At 37.6% G+C, this 22943-nt stretch overlaps 1 protein-coding gene across 1 annotated transcript in view; it reads right to left on the bottom strand.

Annotated features, from left to right (window-relative positions):
* syt6a (synaptotagmin VIa) overlaps nucleotides 1-22943 on the bottom strand; it is a 63528-nt gene that overhangs the window by 2710 nt on the left and 37875 nt on the right. Inside the window, exons 2-6 of the mRNA XM_067446177.1 lie at nucleotides 21136-21520; nucleotides 15195-15753; nucleotides 9903-10023; nucleotides 7165-7336; nucleotides 2293-2443 (exon numbers count right to left, since the gene is read on the bottom strand). Of these exons, the coding sequence (XP_067302278.1) occupies nucleotides 2293-2443; nucleotides 7165-7336; nucleotides 9903-10023; nucleotides 15195-15753; nucleotides 21136-21520 (1388 nt within the window). The remainder of the gene's footprint in view (nucleotides 1-2292; nucleotides 2444-7164; nucleotides 7337-9902; nucleotides 10024-15194; nucleotides 15754-21135; nucleotides 21521-22943) is intronic.

Below are 22943 nucleotides of genomic sequence, written 5' to 3'. Positions count from 1 at the left end.
CAATACTTAGTTGGGGCTCATTTTGCCTGAATTACTACAGCAATGTGGTGAGGCATGGAGTCGATCAGTCTGGCTCTGCTCAGGTGTTATGAGAGCCCAGATTTCTCTGATAGTGGCATTCAGCTCTTCTGCCTTGTTGGGTCTGGCATATCGCATCTTCCTCTTCACAATACCCCATAGATTTTCTGTAGGGTCAAGGTCAGGTGAGTTTGTTGGCCAGTAAAGAACAGGGATACCATGGTCCTTAAACCAGGTACTGGTTGCTTTGGCACTGTGTGCAGCGCCCAAGTCCTGTTGAAGAATTAAATCTGCAAGTGCTCTAAAACTTCCTGGTATATGGCTGTGTTGACTTTGGACCTCAGAAAACACAATGGACCAACACCAGCAGATGACATGGCAACCCAAACCATCACTGACTGTGGAAACTTTACACTGAACCTCAGGCAACTTGGATTGTGTGCCTCTTCTCTCTTCCTCCAGACTGTAGGACCCTGATTTCCATAGGAAATGCAGAAATTTACTTAATCAGATCATAACTTTGAACCACTTAGCAGTCCTTTTTGTCATTAGCCCAGGTGAGACGCTTCTGACGTTGTCTGTTGTTCAAGAGTGGCTTGACACAAGGACTGCGACAGCTGAAACCCATGTCTTGCATACGTCTGTGCTTAGTGGTTCTTGAAGCATTGACTCCAGCTGCAGTCCACTCTTTGTGAATCTCCCCCACATTTTTGAATGGGCTTTGTTTCACAATCCTCTCCAGGGTGTGGTTATTCCTATTGCTTGTACACTTTTTTCTACCACATCTTTTCCTTCCCTTCGCCTCTCTATTAATGTGCTTGGACACAGAGCTCTGTGAACAGCCAGCCTCTTTTGCAATGACCTTTTGTGCTTGCCCTCATTGTGCAAGGTGTCAATGGTCGTCTTTTGGACAACTGTCAAGTCAGCAGTCTTCCTATGATTGTGTAGCCTACAGAACTAGGCTGAGAGACCATTTAAAGGTTGTTACATGTGTCTTGATTTAATTAGCTGATTAGAGTCTGGCACCAGAGGTCTTTAATATTGAAACTTTTCACAATATTCTAATTTTCTGAGATGCTGAATTTGGTATTGTCCTTAGTTATTGTCCATTTATAATAATTAAAATGAAAAGAAATTAACATTTGAAATATATCAGTCTGTGTGTAATGAATGAATATAATATACAAGTTTCACTTTTTGAATGGAATTAGTGAAATAAATCAACTTTTTGATGATATTCTAATTATATGACCATCACCTGTAATCTAACCATGTTCCAGCAAACTGCATAAATGAGGCTACGAATTAAATAACTAATCCTCAACCTGACTTTTCTCATGCTTTTATGTAATTATTTACATATACCAGTTGTAAAAATGAGAATCAGCCTTTGTTTAATAGCCTCTTTCTTATACTAGCAGGAAAATTCTCACTAATTTAATTTATTCAATACGAACTTAATTAGAAACAACAATATTTTCAATAATGGTGATTACCAATAAAACCTATGTTAACTCATATCAATAAGGATAAAAGTCAGTAATGGAAACAGCTAAAATGACCAAAAACAATGGCTTACAATCTAGCCACTCATTATAATTTCTCTGGCCTACTTATTAAATATTGGGATGAAATAGTGTGTGGCCACGTCCCCAAACACAATGCAGAGATGACCACACAGGACCTCGACTGAAACAACTGTATTTTTTTTGGTATTAATTTTAATGAATTTACATAACTTTGTTCAAAATAAAGACAATATTAATTAAAGGGGCATGTTTTTATTTTTAACAGATTTTTTTTTAAAGTAAATTGAATGAAGAAAGCAAAATTCATGATAAATTCATGTTTTCCTCATGATTACCTCTTGAGCACATTTCAGAATAGGGGACAGAATTTCAGTGTGTGAATTAATATCAACACTGACATATTCCACTCATGTTTTATTTATGAAGTACGAGGCTGAGGATGTGACTAGAGGGATCTGAATATTTACAAAGAGAGATTGGCGACTGGTCAGAAATGAATTTGCATTTAAAAAACCTAGTTCTTAGTTCTATATAATCCAGGGGTGTTCAAACTTGGCCCTGGATTGCCACTGTTATGCAGAGTCTGTCCAACATGCCTCAACACACCTGCCTGGAAGTTTCAAGTATGCCTAGTAAAACCTTGATTAGCTGGTTCAAGTGTGTATTAACCCCTTATGTAAACACTAATTCAGAGGGTTATTATATATACCCTTCACTTTTGCATTCCTGGAGGAAGGTTACTTACCACTTTTTCTGATTTCTTAGGCTCCAGCAGGGGGTGCCAGTGTGCAATTGGCTTACGGGGGTATGCGAGCATCTCATTCCAGTGGTCTCTACCTAAACCTTCAACACCACAGCCCAAACGGCACACACCAATTATCTCATTGTGGCCCACCCTGCAAGATAAGATTTGTTTGTTACAAAATGGTCTGTGCATTGGTATCCGTTTTAATTTAAGTGATCCAAACATCCACTCTGGCAATGAATACTGTAACAATTTGCATGACCTAAAAGCATTTTGTTAAAAGACAATGATATGTGTTTGCCTGCCAGTGCAACTGGCCTCTTACTGAGGTAGGTGTGTAAAAATATGTGCATATTTGTACTCAGATGAACTAGCTGTAGTGCCACAGGATAAAGAAATCAACATACATTTACCTCAGTGGTGCTGAACTTTAAACAAGTCTTTTTGTGAACCCATGGAAGAGAATTATGAAATAGCAGTTCCTGACATCTAATTGTGTGTGTGTGTGTGTGTGTGTGTGTGTTTGTCTGTGTGTGTGTTCTTGTCATGACTGCTTGAGACTTGACAATTTTGGGTAAAATGTATGCACCCGGTTCTTTGAGCAGTTCCGGTAGAGAGGTGAGCGGTGAATGCTCTGACATCTGACCTTTTTCTCTTTCTACTTAAGCACATGTACCATGCGATCTTTCTGATGTCTGATCCTGCTAGTCTAATATATCCTGTACAGGTTGTTTCAATATTTTAATATTTTTTTGTTTGGGTTATGTGCCTTGAGTTTGTTGCACAAATATACCACACAACCCCATTTCCAAAGAAAATTATCAAGAATTTGTGGTTTAAAATAAGCATCTTATTCTTTGCCAGCAAAGATGGGTCATGGCTTAACACTTGGTGCTAAATATCCTGAGAGAATTGTCAAACAATTCAAATATCCTATTTCTTAACGCAAGATTGCAAATTGTTGAGGTATTTCAACATTTACTGTGAAAAGCTTCAGGGAATCCAGAGAAATCTCAGACCATGTAGGACAAGGCAGGAGACCTCTGTTGAATGTGCATGACCTTTGAGCCCTCAGATGGCATTACATGAGAAACCGTCATGCTACTCTCTTAAATATAGCCACATGGGCTCAGGCGTATTTTGAAAAACCATTGTCACTTAACAGTCTGCTGCTGCTTCAAGACATGCAGCTCGAATCTCTGTTATGCAAGGAGAAAGCTGTACATTAATGGTATGCAGAGATGCTGCCAAGTTCTCTGGGCCCAAGCTTATCTCAGATGATCCAAAACACAGTGGAAATATGTGCTGCGGTCAGATGAGACCACATTTCAACGTGTTTTTATAGCTTTCATCAGCGACAGGTGCAAAAGTAAACATTGGTCACGGTATGGGTTGCATCAGTGCAAACGGCACGGATGACTTGCATGAGTGGGAAGGTGCCATTGACATAGAGATGTATTGGGATTGTACAGAGACTTAAACTAATATCTAAACGATAAAAGAGAATGGTCACAGACTGTTGAGCAGCTGTGTTGTATCAGGCAAGATTGGGCAAAAAATCCACTTGAAAAACTTCAACAACCAGCATCCTCAATTCCTGAGTAATTAAAAAGTGTAATTAAAAGGAAAGGCCATGTGAAAGGAAAGTTGGACATGCCTCTGTCCCAAATTTTTGGAGTGTGTTGTAGCCATCATAGTCTAAATTTGTTTAAATTTACAAAATTTTAATTTTAATAAATGTTTAATAAATTTTGTATTATTATCAGTTAAATAAATGTACAAGAGAAACTACGATTCTTGATTTGATTGCATTTTACAGAATGTTCAAACAATTTCTGGAAATGGGGTTGTATGAACTGTGTTAAAGGTATAGTTTAGCCAAAAATGAATATGAATATTCTCTCATCATTTATTCACCCTCTTCTGATGTACATGACTTTCTTCCTTCAGATAAACAAAAAAAATGTTTTTTTACATTTATGTTTGATTATTACGGTAATCCATAACCCCAGTGGATGAATTAATGTCTTCTGAAGTGAAATGATAGGCATGTTAGAGACAAACTAATATAAATAATAAACTTACGTGCATTCACAATTTTAGCTTGACATAAATCTAAGTGCATTGTGACGTTTGAGCGAAAGTAACATGGAAGCAAAGACGACCACCACTACGGATGTGGGAAACACGGTGTGGACTCATCAAAGAACAATACATGTTTCACAGTGTCTACAGCCCAATATTTGAACTGTTGGCACCAATGAAACGGATATTTGACATTGGCATGAGGGAACAAATGTTAGGCCATAGCAGCCCGACCATGAATATTGACTCTGCGGAGCTCCCAACAGTTTTGGTGGAAACAGGATAGTCAAGGTGTGTTAACTGCATTTAATTCTCTAACTGTGGTAACACTGCATCACAATGAGCCCCTTTTGGACCTACGCTATTATATTCTATACTTTTATTAATTATTTTGAGATATCGTCAGAAAATGGTCAATGTCAATGTGCCCCTTGCATGTTACCCGATTCCAAAAAAGTTTGGACACTGTCTAAATTGTGAATAAAAAAGGAATGTAATTATTTATAAATCTCATAAACTTATATTTTATGCACAATAAAATATTGATACCATATCAAATGTTGAAAGTGAGACATTTTGAAATGTCATACCAAATATTGGCTCACTGTAGATTTCATAAGAGCTACACATTCCAAAATAGTTAGCAATAAGAGGCCAGAAAAGTTAATAGTACATATAAGGAACAGCGGAAGGACTTATTTGCAACTTATGTCAATTGGCAACATGATTGGGTATAAAAAGAGCCTCTCAGAGTGGCAGTGTCTCTCAGAAGTCAAGATGGGCAGAGGATCACCAGTTCACCCAATGCTGAAGCGAAAAATGGAGCAATATCAAAAAGAAGTTTCTCAGAAAAAAAAATGCTAAGAGTTTGAAATTATCATCATCTACAGTGCATAATAGCATCTAAAGATTCAGAGAATCTGGAACAATCTTGGTGCATAATGGTCAAGGCCTTATAACAGTACTTGATGCCCGTGATCTTCGTGCCCTTACGGCACTGCATCACATACAGGAATGCTACTGTAATGAAAACCACAACATGGGCTCAGGAATGCACTTCCAGAACACTGTCTGTGAACACAATTCACCATGCTATTCGCTGTTGCTGGCTAAAACTAAATAGGGGAAAAAAGCCATATCTAAATATGATCCAGAAGCGCAGGCGTTTTCTCTGGGCCAAGCGCTCATTTAAAATGGACTGTGACAAAGTGAAAAACTGTTCTGTGGTCAGACGAATCAAAATTTGAAGCATTTTTTGGAAAACTGGGACGCCATGTCATCCGGACTAAGGAGGACAAGGACAAGTTGTCATCAGCGCTCAGTTCAGAAGCCTGCATCTCTGATGGTATGGGGAACAACATATGCTCCCATCCAGACATTGTATCTTTCAGGGAAGACCTTCCAACATCACAATGCCAGACACATCCTGCATTAATTACTACATCATGGCTGCGTAGAAGAAGGATCCGGGTACTGAAATGGACAGCCTGCAGTCCAGATTTTTCACCCATAAAACATTTGGCCCATCATAAAGATGTAGATGCGACAAAGAAGACCTAAGACAGCTGAGCAACTAGAAGCCTGTATTAGACAAGAAATGGACAACATTCCTATGCCTAAACTTGAGCAACTTGTCTCCTCAGTCCCCAGACGTTTGCAGTCTGTTATAAAAAGAAGAGGGGATGCCACACGGTGGTTAACATGTGTTGATGCCATGAAATTTCAAATCAACTTATTTTCCCCCTAAAATGATACATTTTCTCAGTTTAAACATTTGAAATGTCATCTATGTTTTATTCTGAATAAAATATTGAAATTTGAAACTTCCACATCATTGCATTCTGTTTTTATTTACAACAGTGTCCCAACTTTTTTGGAATCGGGTTTGTACAATGTACAAACATTACACATTCCTATGGGGCATGTTGTCACATTTCACTTAAAGTAGACACTATATTAATGAAACAAAACCACATAGACGTGTGAAATTAATGTAAAAAAAGTGTTAGGTTGTGCCCCGCTGTCCCCTACAGCTGTGATATTACTCTGTTTATTCAATCTTTACACTCTGCACTTACTGATGGAATGTAAAATCAGTGAAGATTGGCCACCAAAAAGAGTGAAACCTCCAACATTATATTGGCCTGTGTTTTAGTTTCATTGTCCAACCCCTGTATCGTTACGCTTCAGAAGACATTGATTCATCCAGTGGAGTCATATGGATTACTGTCATGGTCGCTGTGTGTGGTTTTTCAAGCAAAGGAGCGGAACCCATTCAATGGCATTTTATGGACTTACAGAGATGGATTATTTTTGTCTTCTGAAGCCATTCAATAGCTTTGTGTGAGAGAAAGATTCTTATGAAAATTCTTATTTGCAGCGCGACAGTGTTTTGGAAACCTGTGTCATTTTCTGTTTTTGGTGGGCTGGACACATTTAAGTTCAGTTTCCTGTGTCTCAGTTAGTTTCTATGGTTCCGTATTGATTTGATTATTATGTGCATCTGTTTTTAATTTCGTCGATTGGCTTGTTTGGGTATTGGAGCTCTATGATTCTTTCAGTTTGTTGTCTGTTCTCGTTGTGTGAACTCTGAAGTTCTGTTCATGTAAATGATCAAGTATATTCTGGGTATTCTGATAATCATTTCTTGCTGCAAATAGATCCAGCTCTTTACCTTTATTTTTGCAACCGCAGCTGACAGACAATTCACAATTGACACAATTTTCACTTTGGGTTGATCCGTGTCTTTAAATTTCAGTGTATAAATGAGAAATTGCTGTTACATACAGATCATAGTCCATGACTGAGATGTGCAAGCTGACTTGGTCCATGCTCTCGGGAGGGATGTCAAAGATAATAGCCTCATTATAAGTGGGATTCAGGGTGTTTTTCTTTGTTGTGGTCTTCTTCTTTTTGAGACGTCTCCCATCACAAATGAGGGATACTTTCACATAGGGATCTGTTCAGAGAAAACACTGATATTAGCCTAGATCATATAACTGCTATTAAGTTCACGTTTTGCAGTTTGACTTTTTATTTATTAATTCGTTAATATATTCTTTAAACAGATTGCAGTATGCACTTAGTTTTAATTAATGAATCCTCTAACAATAGCTTAAAGTTGATGAGAGTATAAGATGAGAAGATTAGAAATGAATGCTGGATAGCTTCATAGAGCTAACTTAATATTCAGCGTGAATAGAAGGCCATTGAGATTTAGGGCCTTAATGAAATGACTTGAGCGCTGATTCTGACATCAGAGCTGCATACTGATTTCCATTCCTCTCCATCATTGCGCGATTTGTTTGATCCATTATGCTTGTGCATTAGTAAGCCATAAACTACTTCCAGCTTGAGCAGAACAAATCAGATGAGAAGTACTTGTTCTGACACCAAATTAGCTTGGGGCACTTCTAAATAGATATTATCCACTGAATGTGAATTCAATTTTACTGCAAATGAAAAACGTTTACTCTTCAGCAGATAAAAGTAAAAATGTCTGCTATGTGACACTATCATTAAAAGGAAAACCATGATAGTGTGAGCAATTCATGTTATTAGAGCTTAAAATCATTCCCTGCATCACATTTTTAACGCTTCTTCAGACTTTCTGCCTTAACTCGATCAGTAATGCTGATGATTTACCGCTGGGAAAGTTTGTTTATATGAACAGACTCAACAGAATTTGTAACATAAAACCACAATTAGAGCATGCTGGACGTGTGCATTGACAATATGAGAAAATACAAAAAGCTTTCCAGAAGCCATTATGCCAAATTGAGCAATTATAGGGGAGATTGGTGCTACTTTTTACTTAAATTGTCCTCTAGGCAAGGAGAAATAAGACAGTGGTAATACAAATGATTACTTTAGAATGTGTCAAGAGGGTTGAATCAAAGGAATACATGAATGATTTATATTTCAAATCAAAATATGAACATAAATGAGAAAACCTGCCCAAGTTTAATATTTAGAATATTTGAATGTTTTTAATATTTTTTATTTATTTTACAGAACATACTATCATTTTTCACAGCGTTCGTGGCTCGACTCGTCGAAGCTGTTTTCCAAGATGGCTGCTGTCCGTATACGCATAATGTACTGTCTTTATAAAGTATCTTTTTATTAAACTGTTTGTACACTTAAAAAGTTCTCAATGCTTTGGTTTGCATGTAGAGACCCTCATTATGCTACCGTGTTAGTGTGAGGCTATTTTGAGCCTTGTTAATGATGTTAAAGGGTTAGTTCACCCAAAAATGAAATTTCTTTCATTAATGACTCACCCAAATGTCGTTCCACACCCGTAAGACCTCTGTTCATCCTCGGAACACAGTTTATTGTGTTCAAGATATTTTAGATTTAGTCCCAGATCCTTTGAATGTAAATGTATGCCCACTTGCTGTCCACATCCAGAAGGTAATGAAAACATCATCAAAGTAGTCCATATGTGACATCATTTGGTTAGTTAGACTCTTTTGAAGCGTCGACAATACAAAAATAACAAAAAATACGGCTTTATTCAGCATTGTCTTCTCTTCTGCGTTTGTTTTAAAACCTCAAAAAAGAATCAAACGGTCGCGAATCAGCAGATTGATTCGTGATTCATATCGCCAATGTCACGTGATTTCAGCAGTTTGCCAGTTTGACATGCGAAACGAATCTTGAATCATGACCGCTTGATTCTTTATTTGAGGAACACGGAAGAGAAGACAATGCTGAATAAAGTCGTATTTTTTGTTATTTTCGGACCAAAATGTATTGTCGATGCTTCAAAAGAGTCTAACTAACCAACTGATGTCACATATGAACTACTTTGATGATGTTTTCATTACCTTCTGGACGTGGACAGCAAGTGGGCATACACTTAGATGCAAAGGACAGAAAGGCCTTAGACTAAATCTAAAATATCTGAAACTGTGTTCCTAAGGATGAACAGAGGTCTTACGGGTGTGGAACGACATTGGGGTGAGTCATTAATGAAAGAAATTTCATTTTTGTGTGAACTAACCCTTTAACTAGCAATTTAATTTTACTTACTCTGTGCCCCATATACAAGCCTTAAAAGCGAATCTGTTTTTAGAGATAAAACTCTTTATATTCGATTTTCATGATACGCATCCCAGATAACGTTCTACTTGGTAACCATTTGTTAATTACCCCTAGGTTCATTTTTCACTGGAGTTGTTCTTTAAGTTTAGGTATGGGGTAGGATCTCTACATTAAGGGATGCAGAATATGGTCATGCAGAAAAAAGCATTAATATATACGTACTTAAGTTCTCATAAACACCATTATCAATACCAATATCTTAGTAATACACGTGCTATACGCTAAATTAAACTATAAATACTTAATAGTAAGAATTGGGCCCTAAAATAAAGTGTTGCCAAATGTTAATTTCTAAATGTATGGTCACATGACAAAAAGTATGAGTTTTAGATTGAGAGAGTGCTTATGACACGTTTCACCCCCCTCTTCCCTATACTTCTAATCTCTTGTCTGTATTTTGATGCTCAAAATGCTACCTGAGTATCCTGTAATGTCCATTGCCTTCAGGTTCCTGCACTTGATGACTGTGAGTGTTAATCTGCCTGCTGTAGGTAGATAGCAGAGTGAGAACATGATCTCCCCAAGGTCCACGGTCTCCTGTCAGACACAGACAGACACAGACAAATCAATGTAGCATGATGTATTGGCACATTTTGTTACAAAGGTCACCTTTTCAATTCAATAGCTTCAGATAATAGAGATAAAAACATCAAATGTGCAATAATGTACCAGAAAAAGACACTGTTCTACAAGCATTCCCAGTCAAGATATGAGTATAGAAGCCCATTTCCACCACATAAAAAAAAGAAAGAAGAAAGAAAGAAGCATGTCTTGGTAAATGATGTAAAAAGTCAAAATGAAGGCACAAAAAGTTGATATTATTTAAGTGTCATAATTCTGAAATAAACAGCCTTAATGAGATGCTAAGTTATAATTATGACAAGAAGTACACTTTTTATAAGCATAATTATGACGTTTAAATGTATGAGATATTTTTTTTTAATGAAAGTCATTTTTTTTTTCATAATTATGACTTTAAATATTAATCTGGCCTTTATATCTCATAATTAGGATATTTGGTGTTATAATTTACTAAAGCGTGATTTTTTTAATGTGGTAAAAACTGGCTTCCTTTCAGACTTACCAATGCTATGACAGCTTGTCACTAGCGGTGTTTCATCTGTAAACGAATCTATGTTTTGAACAAATCTTTTAAGTTGAAAAATCATTGTATCAGTAATTATTGACTTTTCAATCTGCACAATAGCTGAATAGAGAAAGATTCTGCATCAATATGATCAATACAGTCACTTTGCTATTATTTCCCAGATATGCTTACAGCTAGTTAGTGCTGCAAGTGCAAGAAGTTTTTTATTGGTATTTGTGGTTTGGCATTTTGACTATGAAGGTTGGGTTTAATAAGCCTGTGACTCAATATCGAGGTCTAGGGGAGTTCTGTTCGGACAGATTTAGCCACATGCAGTGACCAATTAACTGTTGTGATTCTCCAAGACACAAGCTCTCCTGGACACCACTCCAGCAAACTGTTAATTAAACGCCAACACTCCAAAACATTTCGGCCTTTCCACCAGGGCATGAGGTCCAACATTTCCCTTACAGCTGATCCAAGCATATCAGCAGGGCCGTTTCTAGCCTTTCTGGCACCCTAGGCGAGATTCATATGTTGCACCCCCCCCCCCCCCTTTTTTTTTTTTAAACTACAACTTATTAAGTAACTATGACTTCCTTATTTCATGGGCATATTGTACATGCATTAATCGAATAATGTAGCTAGGTTTATTATCACTGAGATCACAGATGTTGGGGGGGTCGGGTTGCATGCTCCCCCGAGAAATTTTTGATTTCTATGATCTACATATGTGTATTTTAAGATGTTCTGAAGGCCAAAAAATTAGATAACAATAGCTTGAAAACCATGTCACTCGGCGCCGCTGCGGATTGAAGAACACAGTGACACAAAGACTAAAAGACGGGGCGAAGCCGTAGCCGAAGCCTACGGGGGGGGGGGGGGGGGGGGGGGGGGGGGGGGGGGGTTATGCATAAATTCATAAAAAAGGGCCTAGTGAGGCCCATGGTTATGACAGTATTAGCCTACTTGATCAATTTACACTAAACAGCTATCTCTAATGTAAAAAAAAAAATATTCAAATGAACTGCTATAATGTTCTGCACCGGAAATGAGCATGGCGTGTGGTCCGGGTCCGTCCAGTACTAATATTGAGTGTAATGTTTTGCTCAACGTTATGATAGAGCAACCAGATTAGTAGAGAACAAGTAACCAATAAGTAGGCTAACATACCTGTATATTTCACTTTCTTTTTTTTATATTTCCTCTTTTTTCTTTTTACGATACTGAGCCCCTGATGGCTTTGACCCTTTTCATGATGATGAAAATAAAGCACGCTGTAACGAGTACAAATGTAGTGTGGCCCCTTTAAGAGTTGCGCGCGCTCCCTGCAAACGAAGTCTGCATCTTGAGTCTTGAGCTCCCATGTGTGGAGATTATTTTCTCTTTTCTGTTGCTAACAGTCAGTTATTTTGTTTTATTAAGTAATGCTGTGGACGAAAAGGGAGTTTGTGATGAGAGTTCAGCGGGAATAAAGTGCGATCTGTTTTCTGTTTCCGCCTCCGTGTTTGCATCCACTCCAGTTACATTAAGTGAGCTATCCGCATTTTTCACTCGGACACAAGCGTTACAACTCCACGGATGACGACGTTCCCTGCCGCCCTCTACATGATCTCATTTCATTACAGCAGCGCCACTATCACCATGGTGACTTCACTCCAATAATCGCAACTAATCATAATGCCTTGAAATAGCAAAATTATGAAATATTAATAATAAAATATATATGAAATAACTTAAAAATCTTGTTGGGGCGGGGGCTAGCTGGCGCCCCCCAGCTGTTGGCGCCCTAGGCGACCGCCTAGTTTGCCTATGCCTAGAAACGGCACTGCATATCAGGTTTCTTTTAAATTAAGATAAAACCAATGTAGGGCTATCCGACAAAAATATCAAAGGCAATGCATTGGGACAGCGGCATTTCAGACATAAAGTCCACCCACTTTGTCTGAAAGTTAAGCGCATGCAGTGCAAAGGCAAAGTAAGCTAGAGTTAGCATCTTAGCGTCATCATCTCAGCAGTATTAAGACTGGTGTAAAAATTAATCACTTTAAATGAGCTCAATAAGCCTCTCTCTGACAGACATATCCCATGACTCCCCTACTTGTGGCTTAATGTCTCTAGCCCTCTAAGGTGATTATTTGCAGTTTGCGCTTAAGTATCATACAGGGACTTTTTAAAGTGGACTGATGGATGGGCAAAATACAAGCCTGACAGAAAAAACACTATAAAAAATGTCTCAGATGTATTTGTAAACAAAGTAAACTTTAAGGAAATATATCCATGTGCAAAAAATTGGACTATTTCCCAGATCAGACCAAATTCATTCCACCTTCGTCTATTGGAACATGTTTGCTCTGAGCTGGCAGGACGGTTCACCCCTCCAAAAAATCTATCATCTTTTACATTTAGCCCATTGGTATAATCTTTCTCCCTTGAAAAATAGAGAAGTTTAGCTGTATTTTTATGTTATTTTTCTTATAATGAAAATAAATGGTGACCTATGCAGTTTCTGAAATGAGCAAAATATCCCAAGTCTTCTAAAGCAATCTAAAGCTTTTTGTATGAAATAAAGCTAAATTTAGTATAGGTCTGAAATCTCAAGCACACATACACACATATTTAAATTATAGCATGTCAAGACGTATCACACCATGTCTGATGTCAGTGATTTCAAACGTCATTGGTTCTTGTGTCTTGTGACACCAGATTTTAACAAATTAAAATGGCATAATTGAATAACAAATCAAATTTCAATATGCACATATCTGCATTGCGTATATATAAAAAGCAACTTAATCTTTAGTCTTTTGTAAAGTTTTAGAATAGCTTCAGAAAACTTGAACCACAAACCAATTTTAAGATATTTATATGGTGCTTTTTGTCATTTTATGAGCATGAGGGTCATTATTAACTTCCATTGTATGGAAAAGAGCAGTGTTAACATTCTGCCTAACATCTCGTTTTGTGTGTAAAGGGAAAACATAATGCGGGTATGAAATGACTTTTTAAAGTGAACCTTCCCTTTTGATTGTTTTGAAATGAGGTGCCTTGAGTTCCAGATTCAAATCTCCTGCCAAGTGTAATAGAACGTGTGCTATTGTTCAAGGGGCAGCCGGCCTTCTGCCACGAAAGCAATAACCGCGGGTTTATTGAATTGCTCCTCTGAGGATAGCTGTAAATCTAGAAAACAGAGAGAAATAAGACTCACCGAGGAGCAGGTTCATCTGGCCATTACGGAGTGACTAACTAACCTCAGATGACCTATTTTGGAGGTTACCTTCAACGTTTAATATTGCGCTGTGATTGGCAGCACCTCTTATTAGTGGCTGTTACGAAAATGAGGCAATTACTTTGTCCACACATACAATCAGCCTGTGTCAGTCATCTTCGTGTGTCAATTACTACCTTATCTGTGTGTTAATGAGGGTAGATCCCTGAACTCTCATTAATTCGGCTGTCTTGGCGTAAACAGGTGTACGGCACAGAGCGTGTTGAACATTGCGATTGCATTTGAACAGAATATAATGCAAGAAGCTAATTCATGTAGTCGGCCTTGTTATTTAAAATCAATCTGTTATCTCATCTACACAAAACACACAAATTTACTTGCTAAGGTTTCAGGATCTTTCCTTCCTTTTCTAACCAACCAACATTTTCTTGAATGTTGTAGATGACATGGATGACTTATGATTATTCAGATCAGATTCACGTCATGTGAAACAGTGGGGTCCAAAAGTTTCTGACACACAAATCTTACATTTAATCTGTATGATTTTTTTTGAAAGAAGTCTCTTATGCTCACCAAGGCTGCATATATTTGATAGAAAATACAGTCAAAACAGTAGTATTGTGAAATATTATTAGTTTAAAAGAACTGTTTTGTATTTTAACATGTGTAAAAGTGTAATTTATTCTTGTGATGCAAAGTTGTAATTTTATCATCAATATGTCCAGTCTTCAGTGTCACCTGATCCTTCAGAAATCATCAAATTGTGCTGCTTGACATTTTTGTGGAAACATTTAGGATTTAGGTTTCTTTGATGAATAAAAAGTTCTAAAGAACATAATTTGGAAAATAGATTTATTTGTTAACGTTAATACTTTTTTATTGTAAATACTTCTATTTTTGATTATTAAAATGCATCCTTGTTGAATAAAATAATAATTTTCACAGCTTTTTAGTATTTTTTAATACTAATAATATTAGTATTAAATTAGTATTAATTAATAATTTTTTAATTCTTTTTTGTCACGAATCAAAAAAGCAAATTGTGACAGTGATCATGTAAACTGTATTGTACACATGGTCAGATGTTCTCAAACTGCCTAAATATTGTGAAATTCAGCTTTTTACTCAAATTGTTGTGCTCATATTTAAATTTGCAATTAAACATTTTTATAATAAAAAAAAAACTAGTAGTCTCAGACTTTAGCACCCCACTGTATAGTCATTGAAAGTACTTTGTTTCATTTAAATAGCGCTTTTCTCAGCACTCAAAGTGTTTTTTCAGCACCCTCCTTATGTTGCACCTTTCTCCATAAAAATATAGCTTAAAATCCATCAGAATTTCATGATTTGGCAAACACATCAAGAGAAGAGAGACCGGCAAGGTTTTCTTACAGAGGTAGCATACTGAATGTCTCTCCAGATGGAGGTTTCCCTTGAGAGGTCAGACACTTCAAGCAGATTGTCCAATATGACCTCCCCAATCATATCGTGCCGTGAGAACCGGTCGAAGTCAAAAACGCTGAGATGGAGCTTCCTGACAGGAAGCTCATCATAGGGTACCGGAAACTGAAATGACTCGTCAAACGTGGGGTTGAGGGTTTTCCGATGGACGCGTGTCTGGAACTTCTGCTTCCGATCTGGAAGCAGATATATCTTGACATAGGGGTCGGAGCTCCCACAAAGATCCTTGGCTGGTAGATCAAATGCCTTAAGTATCTTGACAAGTAACATCTCATTCTCATAGTCATAGCGGAGAGAAAAGTTGATCTTGCCACAATTTTTGCCGTCTTTACTATTGCCGGAGTCATCGTTGTCTGTGGTCATCTGCTTGTAGAGTTCAGGCTTGATACGGCCAATGCTGGTTGGCTGCTCATCCACATCATAATCATCTCCCAGGTCCAGACTTCCTACCTGCATTTGACGGGGAAGGTGACGTTTGAAGGAACTGTGCCTGAAAAAAGGAGATAAAGGAGAGAAAGAGTAGCATGAGGGATTTGATGACATTTGGAAAAGTTGGATTAAAAACTGAACAGGGAGATTTTTTTAAATCCAAGGGCCACAAAAATGTGTTAACAAATCTATAATTAATGTTAATTAATTTGTATATAGACACACGGATACACACACACACGTTTCCATAGGCAGAATGGTTTTTATACCGTACAAACTGTATTCTATCCCTCTGCACTGCCCCTGCCCCTAAACCTACCCATCACTGGAAACATTCTGCATTTTTACTTACTGAAAAAACCCATCCTGTGTGATTTATAAGCCTTTTGAAAAATGGGGGCGTGGTTAATGTCTCATATTTCACCCTCTCCTTGTAATGTCATACCCATGTCATTATATACATTTGTGTCCTGATATTTCACATATTTCATTCTTGTAGTATGTCCTCCATAATTTGAAGTATACTGCTCTGACCCTTCTTGCAATCGACGAGTGTACACGTTTGTGACAAATTGTCACATCTGTCCTGTTTAACTCCTGGATGATGAGCTCATTAAATGCCGTGATCTTTGTTGCTGAACTCATCTCTACAGAATCCCCCACAGGTACACAGAGTGTTAAGATTGGGTGAAATATATGTACACAGAAGGATTTTCACATTAGGAGGATGCATTTTGTCATTGTCATGTTGAAAAAAAAAGCCCAACACTGCAAGAAATGAGGAGAGGATATGTTCTCTTTCAGGTTTTTGTATTATATCACACATTGGTGTGTGATAAAGTATTGAAAAAGTACAACTTCCTCACACCTTGAGCACTCATACATCTCTATAATAGAGCTTAACTACCACTGAACTTCACCGTAAGAACCAGGCATTTCTCATTGTACTCGTCCTCTAGCAACACCAGAAAACTTTGGATGCTGTTAGATGCAAAATGATTGACTTGTTCTAATGAAACCAGAGTATGGATTTCCAGAAGTAATTTGTTAACATCGTGGAAAAGTAATTTGTTAACATTGTCCTTGGGAAAGGCTATTGTGCTTGAAGGCAGTTCCAGTGTGGACAACAACCATGCATGTCACTTCTGCAGCCTGCATCTTGCTCAGTGAGATAATCAGTCACTCTTTTCATAGCTTTTGCTGGATACTCTCGCTTGGTTTTTCTTATGTTCTTTGTCTAGTAAAAAAACACTCATCACTAAATGAAAGCTTAATATTAAAGCCTGATTATTTCAGGGGCATTGTCACAAGCCCCTTGTTTAATATCTGTGTTACATTTGCTATATTTTCACACATAAAACAGTGATTTGGTAATCCCTTTTATACCTCTGTTCTCTTTTGTGTTAATAAAGTCTCCTGACAGTTCTCTCCCAAGTGGTTTAATTGCACTCAGCATTAAGTCTGAGAATGGTTCAGTGGGCTATATAATATTTTTAATTGTAAAGAAACTTCTCTTTAAATGTTTTGTTTCAACATACTTACGTGTTGTTAAAAATAGCCTTAAACTGACACCAACATTTTTATTATTATTTAGCTTTCAGGAGGGTGTACTCATTTTTGCTAATTTAATCACTTTGATAATGAAATCTTATTTTCGTGAATAATTTTGACATGCTTCTTTGGTAGCTAATTGATCAGGACTTCCTGGAACATTATGGGCACTATTTTAACAATCTGAGTGCATGGTCTGAAGCGCAGACCATAACATTTAATATTTAAAATTTGTTGTGTTTGTTGCTGTGCGTCCCTGGGTGTATAATAAGCAGTGTGTATGCGCGTTGTGCACCCACCTATAGGCAGATATTACTAATGCGCTTTTTAAATAACACCAAAAATACTGCGCAAATCCTCATAATAGTCACACGCCAACAATGTGCCTGAACACACCTTGTTTTCAGACCAGCTCGCCCATGGGCGAACAGATGCGCGAGTGCATTTGCCATTTAAACAACGTGGCACTGGACGTGAAATTGATACCTGCGTCAGGCAAAAATTGATACCTGTGTCAAAAAAACTCTTGCATCACACCGGGCGTTGCATTGTGCATTATATATATATGTGTGTGTGTGTGGGGGGGGGTGGGGGGGTGGGGGGTGGATGGATGGATGGATGGATGGATGGATGGATGGATGGATGGATGGATGGATGGATAGATAGATAGATAGATAGATAGATAGATAGATAGATAGATAGATAGATAGATAGATAGATAGATAGATAGATAGATAGATAGATAGATAGATAGATAGATAGATAGATAGATTGATTGATTGATTGATTGATTGATTGAGCTTTGGTCAGGGGTGGCAGAAATGCAACTTTATAGTTAGCCAACTATGGTTGCAAGTTCCGTCGTTATCATCCAACCGTCATTATCATAGTTCAACCAGTCTGTGTTTCACGATACCATAGTTTTAACGAACATTCACAAACAGCATTACAAACTTGTGTGGTTGCAATAAAAACTCTCGGCCTGTGGTTATAGAAGCATAGTCTCTAATTTGCATTCAATGTGTACTTAATAAATCATTATTGTGAGCAAAATAAGCAAGCTGACATTTAGTACTTTTACTTTTTTTATATCTTTTATTTCAAATACATACAAATCTCATTTTTATCTTTTACGTTTTTTAAAAGCACCTATTTTGAAGAGTTCACATGTGCGGACATGCTCTAGTATGTAAGAACGAGCCTATTTGAATCTGGAAATAAAGCAAAATAAGAATTAGTCCTCAGGTGCCATATCCATAATTTATAGCAAAAAATCTAGCATGAATTCGATCACAAAATAATGAATTACTCCACCACCTGCGTGACATCATTAAAAGGATAGTTCACTGTAAAATAGAAAATTTTTCATCCTTTACTCACCTCAAGTTGTTATAAACCTGTATGAATTTCTTTCTTTAGCTGAACACAAGGGAAGACATTTTGAAGAATGTCAGTAACCAAACTGTTAACTGGAGCCATTGACTTTCATAGTATTTTTCCTACTATGGAAGTCAATGGCTCCAGTTAACAGTTTGGTATATCTTCCCTTGTGTTCAGCTGAAGAAAGAAATTCATACAGGTTTGAAACAACTTGAGGGTGAGTAAAGGATGACAGAATTTTCATTTTAAAGTGAACTATCCTTTTAACCAACATGGTTTAATGACAGATTTGCGACAAAACGGTTTACGGTTTCAGGTAATAGTTGTGACTAATAGTTGTGGCTAGCTATAAACAGTGAGTTACGTCATTGTACTGAAAACGCACCCCTGCATGGAGAGGTTCTTGAGAGACTCCAGCAGAGCTTTCTTCCCCCATATATTGAAACTACGATCTTAATAATGAGGTGGAACAACCATTTAGCTAAGAAAACCTGGCAAAGGAATTAAACCTGTCTGAGATTGATACCAATTATTTAAAAAAGATATAAGAAATAAAATAAACAAAAACTAAATTCTGATTGTTAGATCAGAAATATATAGACTACATTATATAAGTATAATATTGTTGTATAAACTTGAGATTTGCTGCACAATTCTCTAGAAGACAAACCTCAATGCTGTGAAAGCAATTGTTTCATTCATTATGTAACAGCTAGTCTCAAGAGGAGGCCGGGTGTTAAAATTAATTCCGGTGCAGTTAGTTCAACTGCATACTATTTAATATTGATAAAACCCCATATTTCCCTGTCAAGTTGTTCTCGAGCAATGCTCTGTAACAAAGAGCAGTGAAAAATCTTCAAAAACAGCCACATACTGACGCTAAATTAAATATTTATCTTTAATGTGCAAATAGTACATGACAGATAATTAATTCTGAGTGGACAACTTCTGTGCCATAATTAAGGTCCCTGGAACAAATCCAAAAGTATCAAGTATGCATGAGCAAGACTTCTCTGGGTTCCAGTGATTATAGAGCTGCTAAACATTAAAAACTTGCCCTGAGGTGACACTGAAAATAGATGACAGTCTCACATGAAAGACTTCAGTCCTCTAAATAATTATGCATCATCAGCAATATACTTTTCAAATATAAATGACGTTTCTGAGAAGAGTACATTTCTCTTGTTGGTGTCAGTATTCATCTGTAATGTCTATAGGAGATTCTCCTGGGGGAACTGTGATTGATGCCTTTTGAGCCACACTGGGATAACCACCTTGGAAATAGACGAAAGTACACATATCTAATAATACAGGGACGGTGGTCTGACAATCTGATTCATAGTCTGCATTTCCTTCAGGTCTTTATGTGACAAATGAAATGTGTAAATGTCTATGCAGCACTGGGTGCGTGTAAATGGTTGCAGACATACAAGATGATAAAAGATGGGCATCCCTTAAAGGGTTAGTTCAACCAAAAATTAAAAATTAATTTGACACCCGTAAGACCTCCGTTCATCTTTGGAACACAAATGAAGATATTTTTGTTGAAATCCGATGGCTCAGAATGGCTTCACTTTATGAAGCGACGAGAATAGTTTTTGTATGGAAAAACAAACAAAGAAATAACAACTTATATAGTGATGGGCCGATTTCAAAACAAAGATTCGAACAGTTGTATTGATTCATGATTCAGATCGTGTGTCAAACTGCCACACTGCTGAAATCACATGACATTGGCGATCCGAATCATGATCCGATACACTGATTCATAACAGTTTGGAACTTTGTTTTGAAATCGGAGGAAATTGCATTGGTGTCAAAGGAAGCCTTTCTGAGCCATCGGATTTCAACAAAAATATCTTCATTTGTGTGCCGAGGATGAAAAGAGGTCGACGTTAGGGTGAGTAATTATTGACAGAATTTTCATTTTTGGGTGAACCAACCCTTTAAGAACAGTGTGCATTTAAAGCAAAATTTTAACATATCAAGAGATGACTTTAGCATGTAAAGTAAGATAATGCATCATGTTGTATATTATTAAAGGATATAAATGGAAACACTTGGTAATTTTGTTATTGCACAACACTGAAAATTATGAAAGGTGTAGATGACCTTTACCGCGGGCAAGAAGCTCGCATTTTACATTTATTCCATAAAATGTTAGCAGAATAAATAGAATACATTTGTTTTTTTTAAGTATCAATAATGTAAAATATTAAATCAAATTGAAATTTTAAATAAAAATGTATTATAAAAATGATTAAAATACAAATTCTAAGATCCTATTACCAACTAGACATAAAAACCATTAATATTGTATCAATATTCAATTCATTAATCACATTTTGATTATTTATCTTACCCTACATATACACTACTGTTCAAACATTTGGGTTTGTATTTTGATCAAATAAATGCAGTCGTCTTTTAGGAAAACATTATCTTACCGACCCCAAACTTCTGAACGGCAGAGTATAAGTGTGTGTTGGTAGGTGCTTTTTGGCTCTGTTACCTGGTGGATGACGCAGGCTCTGTGGTCTGTCTTTGCATGCGCTGTGTACGGCGCAAAAAGTGCTCGGTCATGGAGAGCTGCACCTCGGCGGGGATGTCGGGGGACGTTCGGCTTATTTTAACAGCTGCCTCCAGGAAGCCCATCGAGGCCATAGAATACTTTTCCTTTTCAGTCGCCATGGCGACCTCAGACGGCTGAGGACTGGGCAGGAGAGACGGTAAATGAAGTGAGGGGCAGTCGTCAGGGGCGAGGGCCGCAGAACTTGACGAGAGGGCTTTGTTCCTCCAAGGAACCCAGCAGAGCCTCCAGGAGACGAATGAGGAGAGCAACAGCAGCGCCAAGCCACACGCTATTATCACACCGATGGGGAGGCCAACGGTGATGTCTACAGCCGGGCGGAAGTGATGGGCCGCACAATATGGACAAACAGATGGTCAAAACAGTGAGACAGACAGAAAGAAAAGCGCATTAGTTTCAAGAAGGTTCAAATGAGCAACGACTTTAACGTATTTATATCTAAAGATCCATGGGTTTATTTACTTAAGCCTGTTTGAATCAAACACTGTCTGAGGCCCTGAATTTGATACCACACATACACACACACACACACACGCACACTCACAAACACAGTGCAGAAATGATGAAATGTAATTAAAGTTATCGCAGATACAGGCCTATAATCTATTTCCAAGGGAACAATGCTTGCGGAAGATGCGGCAGCAATATCAAGCCCTCTTACTGCAATGCTTTTCACCCATCAATGGCTCTTGCGCATGTAGGCGGAAAGCAAGCTCAAACTCATTTCTTCACGATTACAGAGAATTTGCTTGCAATAGAACAAACGGACTGAAGAAGCTCCAAGACTGCTGACAAGCACCATGTAAACATTAATGTAAAAGAAAAGGGAGATCTGTCATTTTATGCGGGGGCTCTATAGGAATTTAGGTTCTATATGGGATTTAGAACAATAATATTGAGGCAGCTGAATTCATTTTTATTCTCCGTCTGAGATGTGTTTTTACAGTGAGAAACACTGATTACGTTTTTTTCCCCCCTCACCAACAGTTGTGAATGCTCTCAACCCAGTGCTTCGACCGGTTTGATTTATTTGAAATAACGCATGCTGAGATCTCCCTGGGCTTCCTGGAACGTACAATGTGTCCTTGCTCAAATGGAATACAAATCTCTACTGACAGTTCTAAGGGCTTGGGGCCACATCTAATTTAGTGTCTTTTAGAACTTTTGTTCTTCATTCAGTTCTGCATTTCTTTCTAAGTCATTTGTCATTATGTGACTACTGTAAGCACACAATCCAAAGTAAAGAAGACTCAAAGTCACAAACAGGAGAAATCAATCAAGATTTTGGTAACAAAATTCTTCAAATTCAAATAATATTTATTAGCCTATATAAGTATAATATACAGTACCGGTCATAAGCTTGCAATAATTGTGATTTTCTTTATTGTTTCTAAAAGTCTCTTACAGTCAAACCAAAAATTATTCAGACACTAGATATAATGTCTTACTAGTGACTCTATAATGTCTTACTAGTAAATCTAATCTGCCCACGAGTGTCGTCTAGCGACTCTCAATACCCTTCTGAGCTGTATTCGCCTAACTCTTGCCGGACCAATCAGATCGTGTATAGATAGAGTCGGTGGGCGGGGCCATAATGACGACGGCCGAGTTGCGTTTGCGTGCTTCTAATAAACACAGAAGCTGGTGAACGGCGGCGGTCTTTCGAATCAGCTTTGACCGCGACTCTGGAAGACTTGGAGTTAAGCCTTTCTCTGAGAAAAGAACAAAGA

This window comes from Pseudorasbora parva, chromosome 6, assembly GCF_024679245.1.
Source record: "Pseudorasbora parva isolate DD20220531a chromosome 6, ASM2467924v1, whole genome shotgun sequence".
Classification (NCBI taxonomy): Eukaryota; Metazoa; Chordata; class Actinopteri; order Cypriniformes; family Gobionidae; genus Pseudorasbora; species Pseudorasbora parva.
This window is presented reverse-complemented; position numbering and strand designations above follow the sequence as displayed.